The sequence below is a fragment of the Clupea harengus genome, chromosome 14 (genome assembly GCF_900700415.2).
Source record: "Clupea harengus chromosome 14, Ch_v2.0.2, whole genome shotgun sequence".
Taxonomy (NCBI): domain Eukaryota; kingdom Metazoa; phylum Chordata; class Actinopteri; order Clupeiformes; family Clupeidae; genus Clupea; species Clupea harengus.
In genome coordinates, this window is record NC_045165.1 from 13,826,927 (window position 1) to 13,838,909 (window position 11,983).

General features: G+C 46.3%; 1 protein-coding gene across 3 annotated transcripts in view; it reads right to left on the bottom strand.

Annotated features, from left to right (window-relative positions):
• Positions 1-722: 722 nt before the first annotated feature.
• Positions 723-11,983, bottom strand: part of pcnx1 (pecanex 1) — a 50,513-nt gene continuing 39,252 nt past the window's right edge. For all 3 annotated transcript variants that reach the window (XM_031580978.2, XM_031580979.2, XM_031580980.2), the window contains 13 exons: positions 11,916-11,983; positions 11,496-11,554; positions 10,559-10,774; positions 10,070-10,323; positions 8,957-9,187; positions 8,224-8,324; positions 7,745-7,895; positions 7,268-7,498; positions 6,548-6,822; positions 5,620-5,798; positions 4,115-4,587; positions 3,821-3,961; positions 723-3,024 (listed from right to left, as the gene is read on the bottom strand). The exon at positions 11,916-11,983 is cut by the window's right edge and continues 62 nt beyond it. In XM_031580978.2, coding sequence (XP_031436838.1) covers positions 2,884-3,024; positions 3,821-3,961; positions 4,115-4,587; positions 5,620-5,798; positions 6,548-6,822; positions 7,268-7,498; positions 7,745-7,895; positions 8,224-8,324; positions 8,957-9,187; positions 10,070-10,323; positions 10,559-10,774; positions 11,496-11,554; positions 11,916-11,983 — 2,520 coding nt within the window. In that variant the 3' untranslated portion in view covers positions 723-2,883. The remainder of the gene's footprint in view (positions 3,025-3,820; positions 3,962-4,114; positions 4,588-5,619; positions 5,799-6,547; positions 6,823-7,267; positions 7,499-7,744; positions 7,896-8,223; positions 8,325-8,956; positions 9,188-10,069; positions 10,324-10,558; positions 10,775-11,495; positions 11,555-11,915) is intronic.

The window sequence follows — 11,983 nt, forward strand, 5'->3', positions numbered from 1 at the left end:
GTACTTGTACTTTTACTTAAGTACTAAACTTCAGTTTTCGGGATAACAGGCTTAGCTTTGGCTAACGACCCTAGCCAGCCATTCATCTAACTAATTGACAGAGTATAAGAAAAATCATATGAGCTGGTTTATAATGTGCAAACAATAGAAACACTGCAGACGTATGTCAATTAGCTGATCTAAATATATTGTAGGACTCGTCGTCGCTTGCTATTGTCCAAGTTTGATGTTGAGCTCCTCTTGCGCTCCATGTAGTGTCAACCTGGCAACCCGCGTGAGCTTCGAATCTGGGGAGGAGGGGCAGGGGGGGAAACCACGCTCTGTATTTTTAAATTCAATATTTTGAATTTGGAATGCAATACCAATTGTAAATGCCGGACTACAGATAGCAATATTTCATCTAATTAATGTCACTTATTACATTTGACGAGAGGCGGTGCAAATTGAAATAAGAAAACCAATAAAAAACTGCTCAAAATGTGTGCGCATACTGCCAAATGAATGGAGCTCGTGTAGAGCGCGAATTAATGTTATATTCTACATATAGAAATGTTAGAGCTTTTTATAGAAAAGAATATTCGCGGGCTCTTATGCCTTTCTAATCAATATCATTTTGATTAGTAACTGTAACAGATTACATATATTTTGTAATTTCATTACATAACTCTGTTACATATAACAAGTTACTCCCCATCAGGTCACAAAGACAACCAAGAGCAGGCTTAAATCAAACACCCTTTATTTATCCCTCTTATAAAAGAATCAAGTTAAATAAGGGAACAGTCCATCAAAAAATTCGGCCTTCTGTTTCAAACCGATGGTCCTTGATACATTTAACTATATACCTTTGTTTGTCCCATAACTGAAGTTGTAACAAAATGTAAATACAATGTTCACAGTAATAAATATTCAAAACAAAATCCTTTTTTTTTTTTTACAATCACATATAATATATATTCATATATTTATATAACTATATATGGTAAAAACTTTTTTTCTTTCAAGTTAAAGAAAAATGCAGAAGGATAAAACAAAAACAAAAATGGCTGATGAGCAGAATGATGATTGCATTTTTCATTCCCAAGGCAACGGTTACCATGACAATTCAAGATCGTGAGTAATAAATAGCTTGATATATCTTCAAGATTGTAGTGCATTACTGTAAATCAAACAAAACAAACAAACAAACAAAAAAAAAACTATAGTGCAAGCCTTTTTTTTCCTTTGAAACTATGTGCTGTTTCATAAACTGTAAATAAATGGAAAAGACGACGATGGGAAAAAAAACATCCTCCCCGTAAACAGAATGAACATGAAAATCACTGAAGTAGTTGACCTGGTCTGAACTCACTCGTGGTACTTTGCCCCGTCACGCAGTCATGTGGTTACTTATGCTAGACTACCCTGGGATGTCTGCCATCGCAGGTCGACTAGTCCTAAACCAATAAACCAGTTGCATTGCATTGTTTAACACCTCAAACCAGCTGAGCAATGTGCTGTGTCATAAGTGACCCTACCCACCTACATAACACTGCATAAACACACATGAGCATGAGCGGCCCCCACACTGCAGTGGGCCCTGGTGCAGATCTGCCACTGCTCCGGCCCAAACCCGTTCTAGTCTTGGCAGAATCCGGGCCTTCACTGTGCATATCATAAAAACTCATATAACTCATTCTTAAATGAGCTGTATAATAGAAGGGTGATGTGCAGGGCAAAATATTCCAGGAGTGGACTTAGACCAGGGGGTGTAGTGTCAAAAAAACAATAGAGTGCAGCACCTACTGATCCTGAGCCTCTGATTGGCTACAGTCCCTTCAGCTTCCTCATTGGCTACAGCTCTTTGGTGACTTGGTTGGCTGTAGCTCGTCAGGCCAAGAGCGACTACTGCTCAGGCTCGACGTGCTGTAGTTTTCTCAGTTTCCTGACTGGCTACAGGCCTTCAAATTAATCCAACGTTTCCATTGGTGGAAAGGGGGTATCAGAGCACTGAAGGGGCTGTACCTGGTCTCCTGATTGGCTACGGGCCTTTTAGTTCCAGGGTTCCCATAGCCACTTCAGTGCTCTGATTGGTTGAAGGCTGTCAGTATCCTGATTGGCCATAGCTTGTTCTGTGATTGGCTACAGGCCATACATCCCGATAGGCTGTCACCTGTTCAGTGGTCTGATTGGCTAAGGGCCGTCAGTCTCCTCTCTTGGCAGCAGAAGCTTCACATGCCTCACACACGTGGCGAACGCCAGGCTTTGGGAACCAGGCTTTTTTTTTTTGGCAAAAGGTTTTTTTTTGAAAAATTATACAAAAACAAACAAACACTTACATCTTGTGTAACTCTCAAAGGTTTGCCCATTCTAAATCACAACTGATAAAGTCTTTGTGTGTATGTATGTGTCTGCTTTGTGAGTGTGTCCCAGTACCAGATCTTTGAGTTGTGCTTGGGTATGAACAGTTTGTGCATATTGTGCATGTGCTTGTGTATGCATGTGTGTATGTATGCATGCATAAATGTATGTGTATATATGTGCAAAAATGTATGTATGTATGTTTGTATGTGTGTGTGTGTATGAAGGCATGAATCTTTGAGTGTCACTGACGTCAACATCGTCGCCATAATCATAATCCAATGCATAGAAAAAAGAAAACCCAGCAATGTTCAACTTAAGGAAAGTTCTGATGGGAGTCGCTCCCTCATGCAGCATATTGGTGTGACACACGCAAGAAGGCAGGTTTCTGTCTGTGTGTGTTTACGCATTTGTGTGAGTGTGTGTGTATGATCCGCCTCTACTTGCACTCTTCCCTGGCTTCCTGTCCCACCGTGGGGACTATTGAAAGGGTTTGTGGGGTTGGAAGGGGAGGACCCCTTTGAACTTTGCCCTCTGTCAGGGTCAGACCTCGGCACCCAGTTCGATGACCCCCATCTCTATAATGGGAATCAGTTTATCATCCACCTGAACCAGCAGGATGGCCCTGTCCATGTGGGAGCGAGTGGCCGGTTCACGGCTGCAAGGCACCCACCGGTGTATTACCTATACAGAGAGAGAGAGAGAGAGACAGGAAACAGATGGCAGAAACTGGTTAGGGGCTATGGTTATTTTTATGATTAATTCAAAACCACTTTTTGAGGTATGTTTTGGCATCGGCTTGTGAAGGACAGACAAACACAGCCGTCGTTCCCACAAGCTGCCCACGCTGCACACTATGTAGTTCTGTGGTCAGGGACTAACCCGCGAAAATGTAAGAAAAGCTTCACAGCACGCCACTACCAACCGTATTGCTAAAAAGACACCAGTAATCATGCTAGCAAGCTTTCATCAGTGCCAACCCAACTAGTGATGGTGTTTTTACATGCCTTTTTGGTAGTTACCTTGCTAATTTTAAATAAAACACAAAAAGCAGATAATACATAATGGTACAGATAGATGTGGATCATGGGAAGTGATGTTCATGTCTACATTTAATGCTATTGTTTGTTCAATGGGTCTATGGGTAATGTAGTGAACTGAAGTTGGTAGAGGTGGGGTAAGGCAGTAAGGTGGAGTAAAGCAGTATTTTTCACTTCATGCCCTTTAGAGGGCTCCAACCTTCATAAGATGTTACATATTATGGGAGGCTTCTCCATTAGTCCTGGAGTAGGTTTTGACTTATGTAGTAGATGTACAGAGGTGGGTACGGAGAGGATAGTCCTGTAGTTTTATAAGCAACTCCCTAATAACCCTCCAATAGAGCATTATACTTATTTAGTTACCCCGTTATGGAAAGGGGTGTATGTTTGCAGAGATGCATTGTGGGTAGCGTAGTCATGTAGCTTTGTATGTAACTCACATGTCCCTCCATGCCCTCTCGAGGGCTCCAGTCTCTCCAGTAGTTGCGTCCTGAACGCAGCCGCATGCACTCATCAGGCCACTGCAGTTCCTTACGTTTGGATACGTTAATCACTTCCAGTACCTGACTCACGTCCACTAGCTACATACACACACACACACGGACATAAACACACACGCAGACACACACATGTATAATTATACACAAGAACATTACAACAGACATTCCTCATCACGGTTTGTGTTTTTCATGACATGCGTATGTGTATGCTTGCTTGCACACGTCTCCACTCACCTGCACTCTGTACGAGATGTCGTCCCGCCGCAGGCACCCGAGCGTGGGGTGGTGTGTGTGCGTGTGCGGGTGGTAGTGTATGTGTCCCACGGCGCTCAGCATGGTGGTGGTAGTGGTGGGGGCGTCCCCCAGGGCAGCGCCCAGGCCCTCGCTCCCCAGCAGCCCCACCAGGGTGTGCCGTTTGCAGGCCGGGATGCTCTGGCTGGACAGGGACCCCGACGGACCTCCAGGAGGGGGGTCCACGTTGGGGCCGCCGCTGCCCAGCCGCAGCTGCAGGGAGGTGGGGAGGGTGCGGAGGGAGAGCTGGCTGCTCGACGAGCGCCGGCAGGGCTCCAGGCCGGTGGCTGACGTCCGGAGGGAGGAGTGGCGGCTGCTGCCATAGCGACAGGATGACGACTGGCTGGCCACGGAGGCACGGGCCGGGGAGTGGCGCACCAGACCGGACTGCACTGACTGAGAGCTGTGACTGGTGCCTGAGACAGAGAGAGAGAGGGAGGGAGAGAGAGGAAGAGGGAGTTGGATAGATAGAGAGAGTGTGAGAGAGAAAGAGAGGGAGATGGATGGATAGAGAGAGTGTGTGAGAGAAAGAGAGGGAGATGGATGGATAGAGAGAGAGAGAGAGAGGGAGATGGATGGATAGATAGATAGATAGAGAGAGGGAGAGAGAGGGAGATGGATGGATAGATAGAGAGAGAGGGAGAGAGAGGGAGTTGGATGGGTAGAGAGAGTGTGAGAGAGAAAGAGAGGGAGATGGATGGATAAAGAGAGAGTGTGTGAGAGAAAGAGAGGGAGATGGATGGATAGAGAGAGAGTGTGTGAGAGAAAGAGAGGGAGATGGATGGATAGAGAGAGAGTGTGAGAGAGAAGGAGAGGGAGATGGATGGATAGAGAGAGAGTGTGAGAGAGAAAGAGAGGGAGATGGATAGACAGATAGAGAGGAGAAGATGGACAGATAAATAGAGAGAGGAAGAGAATGACAGAAAGCGAGCGAGAGAGATGGATATATAGACAGAGAGAGAGAAAGAAAGAAAGACAGAAAAGAGAAAGAAAGAAAAAGAGAGACAGAGGGACATTTGAGGATAGAGGAGGGTTTAGAGAGGATGGATGGACGAGGGAGAGAGGGAGATACAGAGCACACAGAATGAGCACACAGCATACTGCTAACCTCCCCCACTCCCTGATATGATGACCAACAATGCTGATCACTTAAGCCATTAGAGAGAGCGAAGAGAGACACAGTTAGGAAACAAGTACTATGCATGATGTGAACTGTGACACATTTAGGAAACAAGTAGTATGCATGATGTGAACTGTGACACAGTAAGGAAACAAGTAGTATGCATGATGTGAACTGTGACAGATGGGAAACAAGTAGTATGCATGATGTCAATAGAGGGTCAATAGTACTATAGTTCTGCAGTCAAGGCACATTTCAGTCTTCAGTCACTCCAGTGTGGTGGGGGTATGAGAGGAGGGTGTAGGTGTGAATGGGAGGCCGGACTCACCTATGGAAGGGGGCTGGTAGGAGTGGAGGGCGGCTGGACCCGAGAGCCCCCCCTGAGAGACGGAGCTCTGCTGGGAGTCGCTCACCCCCCCATTCCCACTGCCACACGACAACCCCCCCGCGTCTGAGTCCTCTATGTTGCCCCCACTGTTGCAGCCAGCACCACAGCCCTTACGCAGCCTAGAGAGAGAGAGAGAGAGAGAGAGAGAGAAAGACTTTTTACTCTCATGTAATGCTCACGCCCAGCCTGCCTGTACCCACAACTGAACACAAACACAGTTTTTGAAAACATAAACCCCAGCTTCATCAACACTTTCTCCCAATACAGCAAACAATGGTGCTAATCTTGCACATTCACAGAAAAAGTGAAACACAGTATCAGTAATGTTACAAAAAAGGCAAATTGGGGTAACACCCCCTCATTGAATCTGTGAATCAGTTTATTTGTAGCAATTGTACAATGTAGCAACCTCCACTGAAGGTTTCCTGACCTTTTGGGCAATGGAGACTTGTACAACAGCCTCCATGACAGGGAGAGAGGGAGGGAGAGAGAGAGGGGGAGAGAGAGAGAGGGGGAGAGAGAGAGGGAGGACGGGGGAGGGAGAGGGATATAGTGACACACGCACAGATGGGAGGCTGGAGGCAGACAAAATGAAGGAACAGGGAGATAGAGCGAAAGGAATTAGGAGAAAATGGGAGAAACAAAGATGCAAATATCATTTAAGCGAAAGTGCTACCCTGTCCCCCAACACCACTGCAGCTCCCTCACCCAGGGGTCAGATCCCAGACGTCTCCATGTCTCATGTCCTTATTCAAACACAGTCCGCTAACATCTCACTACTAATGAACCATTTTGCTTAATCTGCATTTAGTAGAACCAAAGAACAGAATGAAAAATATGAAAGTCTCACTCTCTTACACACACACACCTGTGCCACGTGCTGACGATGAAGTTGCGGATGTTGCCGAAGCTGATTGGGCCGCCCAGGATGTGGCCCAGCTGGGCGTGGCTGTTACAGTACGAGGTCGTCAGGGGCGACACATAGATGGGGTATCCGATTGGCTGGTCGCAGGAGGAGTTGATCATGTTCCGTAGAGCCTGCTTGGCATTCTGGATGCTTCCTCGCTCTGGGTTACGGTTCCGCAGGAACACCAGTTCCTGTTGCTGACCCGCCCACAGCCCGCGCACACACTCCTTATTTACCTGAAACACACACACACACATTCACCTCATATAAGACATACCGACACGGATAAACACCCACTCACTCACACACACACACACACACACACACACACACACACCTCATATAAGACATACCGACACGGATAAACACCCACTCACTCACACACATTCACCTCATATAACACATACCGACACAGATAAACACCTCACCTTCATGACCCTGAAGCTGAGATAGCAGCGGTTAAGCACTCGTTGGGGCTCTCCTCCACCTCACACACACACACACACACACACACACACACACACACACACACACACACACACACTCCTCACCTTGATGACCTTGAAGCTGAGATAGCGGCGGTTGAGCATGATGATCTCATATTCGTTGGCGCCCTCGTCCAGAACACACGCGACCACACCCACACACACACCCACACACACCCACACACACCCTCCTCACCTTGATGACCCTGAAGCTGAGGTAGCGGCGGTTGAGCATGATGATCTTGTACTCGTTGGCGCCCTCGTCCAGCACGTGGCGCAGGGCGAGCAGCGAGGGCGCATTGGAGAGCACGGCGCTGCGCCAGGCCGGGTCGCCCTCGTGGGCGATCACGAGGCTCTGCTGGTGGGATGAGATGGCCTCGAACAGCACCGCCGGCTCCTCATACTCATCCGGACAGGTGAAGTGGTCCTGCAGAGACAGGGGGGACATCAGCATCACATTACTCTTTATAGAAATAGCACATTTGAACAGACCTACAGACGGACTCATCAACATGTACAGAAAATTATAAAATTATTTAAAAAAGATGTAGACATACAGACAGTGTAAGGGAGTACAAGAGGATGTTCTAGAGATGCTAATTTTTCATATTATTACCAAACACACACACAAACACACACAGACACAGACACACACACAGACTAAAGCCCCCACCTGGTGTAGTTTGAGTGACATGCGGATGGCTGGGACCACCACCTTCCTAAGGAGCTCCATGTCTGCAAAGATCCACTCGTCCCTCACAGAGGAGATCCTGAAGTCACCCTTGAACAGGGCGTGCAGCCCGTACAGAAATGACTCCAGGTTACTGTGGCAGGGAAAGAGCGGAGGACAGAAAAAACAGACAGGGAGGGAAGGATACAGGGTTTTAGGATCTCAGTAAATAGTGAAAGAAGGGGCTTGTAGGTAGACCCAAACTAGAACAGTTTTACTCATGTGCTACAAAATAATAACTGCATTCACATATTAATAATAATAATAATAATAATAATTCATTGTATTTGTAATGCACATTGTATGCGGAATATTCACAGCTATACAAGGGAGCTTATGAACTTGAGGTTTCAGAGATGGTCCCATGACTTCACTTATGCTTCTTGAAGGAAGTGAATTAGAGTGGCCTCTGGCGTCCTCACCTGGACATGTGGTGAGCTGCAGTCCCCAGTGCCCTTCGGCCCAAAACACACAAACCAAAACACAGCAGCACAAGGGGTGAGTCCTTCTCACTGTCCAAAAGCTATGGAGAGACAGACAGAGAGAGAGAGATTGATAGAGAGAACGAGAGAGGCGTGTTTTTAGAGAAAAAAAGAGAAACATTTTTAGACAGACAGAGAGAGAGAGAGAGAGAGAGAACGAGAGAGACATTCTTAGACAGAGAAAGATAGAGAGGCCGAGAGGCATATTTTTAGAGAGAGATAATAGAATGAAACATATTTTTAGAGAGACAAACATATAAAGCATTGCCAAGACACTGCATCATGTGTGCAGTCTGTACACAGGTGATCGGCATTTAACTAATTGCGTGATTTCTTAAAACCAACTGGCTACACCCGTGATGACTAAGGTGAGTCACTTTAAGGGGGGGGGGGAATGTGCAATCAATTATTAAATTTTTTTCCACTTTGACATGAACAATTACTTTTCTGCTGACTGTGTCAAAAAATCCAAAATTAAATCAACCATGATTCAACGTCGTAAAAACAAAAGATGAAAACTTCGAAGGGGCTGAATACTTTTTATTCATTGTACTTTGCCTTTTTTATCACCAATTGGCTGCACCTGTGATGACTGACAGTAATCCCCGTGCGAACAGCCGTAACCCTAAAGGCCCCACACTAGAGCACTCTTGTCCCCCTGAGTGTACGATACCTTGGCCCGGCGTGAGTTGCAGTACTGGATCCAGCTGAGATAGGTAGCGCAGAAGCTGTCCCGCGAGATGCCCGCCAGCCGGTGGTCGTAGTCCTCGTCGATGTTGGGGTTGAAGGTGGGGTCCAGGTCCACGTAGTTGCGCTCGCTGCAGGCGCGCAGGCCATCCTGCATGCCCTCATTGGCCAGCCACTCCTCCAGCTTAGATGAGGCGATCACGTAGTAGATTATACCCTACAGAGAGAGAGAGAGAGAGGAATGGTCTTTTGTAATATGTATGTGTTGAATCAGCTTTGGCAATAGTGTTCAAAAACATTCATGCTAATAAAGCTTCATTGAATTTAATTGAATTGAGAGGGGGGAGAGAGATTTAAAATAAGAGAGAGAGAGAGACCGTGGAGAGAAATAAGAGGAAGGAGAGAAGGTGTGCTGGAAGACTGTGGAGGGGGATGACAGAGAGATAGAGAAAAGGAATATAAATATAAAGTGAAGGAAGTGATGTTTGAAGAGGTTAGATATGGTGTATTGGAACAGAAGTGATGTTTGTAGAGGTGTGATATGGTGTATTGGAACAGAAGTGATGTTTGTAGAGGTGTGATATGGTGTGATAACAGAAGTGATGTTTGTAGAGGTGTGATATGGACAGAAGTGATGTTTGTAGAGGTGTGAAATGGTGTGATATGGTGTATTAACAGAAGTGATGTTTGCAGAGGTGTGATATGGTGTATTGGATCAGAAGTGATGTTTGTAGAGGTGTGATATGGTGTATTGTAACAGAAGTGATGTTTGTAGAGGTGTGATATGGTGTATTGGAACAGAAGTGATGTTTGTAGAGGTTTGATATGGTGTATTGCAACATAAATGCAAGTCAACAAGAATATACCAAAATAGAGAGCAAAGGTCGTGAGGCTGTTCATAGTTTTTCCTCATTTTATATGGAATCGAAAGGATAGCAAAAGCACCCTTTCACTTACACACACACACACTTAATCATGCTCAAAATAAGAAATGAACACCATTAATAAGATAAAAAATAAAAAAATAAATTCTTCCACTCCCAAACACTTTTGTCGCCCTCTCCCCCACTCACACTCACCCCCACACACACACACTCACCTTGACGTAGTATGTGGTGAGGATGCGGCGCAGGTCGAACACCTGCAGCATGGAGGCGGCGCTGTTGTCGGTGATGCTGTAGCCCTCCAGCACGTACTTGGTGAGCAGCACCTCCCAGGCGAGCCAGCGCTGGCCGAAGGCGGCGTTGAAGGAGAGCAGGTGGGGCAGGTGGCCCGGCTCACAGCAGCAGCAGCCCTCGTCCTCCTCCACGCCCTCCGTGATGGCCTCCACCTCCCGCTGCTGGCAGTACGTGCCTAATGGGGAGACACACACAGAGTCAACACACACACACAAGTTAACACTCATACGCATACGCATAGAAGCATATACACAAACAGATATGTATATGTACAGAAACACAGACCTGCGTGCACACCCACTCACACACACACACTTCAATCAATATCTCCAGACCACTGCCACACATCTAAATTAACTTTTGCACGTCACCACCCCCACCACCTCCAAGGGCGCCCCTCCCTGTCTCACCCCTGAACTCCAGACCCCTGAGCTGGAAGGTGACCAGGCCGTTGCCGATCTCCACCAGGTGCACCAGGGCGTTGAGGTAGTCGGAGGCCAGGATGAAGCAGTCCCCCGTGGAGTAGTTGCCCCAGCGGCCCAGCAGCAGGTCCCCGCACAGCGAGTGCTGCAGCGAGCGCGTCAGGTGCTCATAGAAGATGGAGTTCAGGTTGTTGTCATCAGAGCCTGGGGAAAACATGGCGGGGGGGGGGTCGGGGGTCATTCAGGCTCATCACCGTGTCACCACCTGAGGCTATTCTCAGAGCCAGAACACAGTAATAAATTGCAAAAAAGGGTATAATCAAATTAATTGATTGAAGTTAAACTGCTAAATAAATAAAAGACTGGTGCTCCCAAATTCATAAGCGATAAAATGGTACAACTTTACGCAGTGGGACCATATTACTAAATCCCTCCAAGGACTCTCTGAGTAAAAGCAGAAAACGAGGGAGGAGAGAACGAGGCAGAGGGAGAAAGCCAGAGGTATTTACAGCAGACAAAACAGGTCAGAACAGAGGACAGTGGGCAAAGAGCGCCACGCTCTCTTATCTACCCTTCCATTCAATGTCATTAATGTATACTCAGTAATTAAGGGTCCATAAGGGTACATAGGAGGACAATGTCAGTGCACTGGCAAATGTTACACATCTCTACTCCCAACCATAAATAAAACCTTAACAGTAATGCTTATAGAAACATGGTGTTGTTGAAGTATTACTCTACTACTACTAGTACTTTTCTACTACTATTAGTACTATTTAATTCATTTACAAGCTACCGATTATTAGATAACCAAGTGTTCAGTGTAGAGAACCTCTGGCTACTCCAAATAAGGTGAAATAAACTATAATGTAAATGTCATTTTTCACTCTTTATACAGCTGTGTCGTTGAGAGTGGATCGCTCACCTGGGTTCCTGTCCAGCTGAGAGGCCAGGCGTGTGTTAGAGTGGTCCACTCTCTTAGTGCTAAAACAGACAAAGGCCTCCATCACAACACACTTCAATAAAGCCACACACACACACACACACACACACACACACACACACACACAAACACACACAAACACACACACACAAACACACACAAACACACACACACACACAAAGAACGAGCTACAGAGAGACATCACACTACAGCCATACCGATGTGCTTCAATGTAAAACAGTATCTCAGATGACAGCTTCTGATGCACATGGTTTTGTGATGTGTGGCGCCCTCTAGTGTCAGATCTGGTCATCTTGACAGAGGCGTTGTAAGTACACTTTTCCTTCACATACCCTTGAAATGCTTTAGATTCATATTAAGAAAAAAAAGAAATGGGCTTACTTATAATCCCTCTCCCAGAACTTGACGGGTCGGACGTAGGAGGTGATGAAGATGGCGCTACCCAGGAA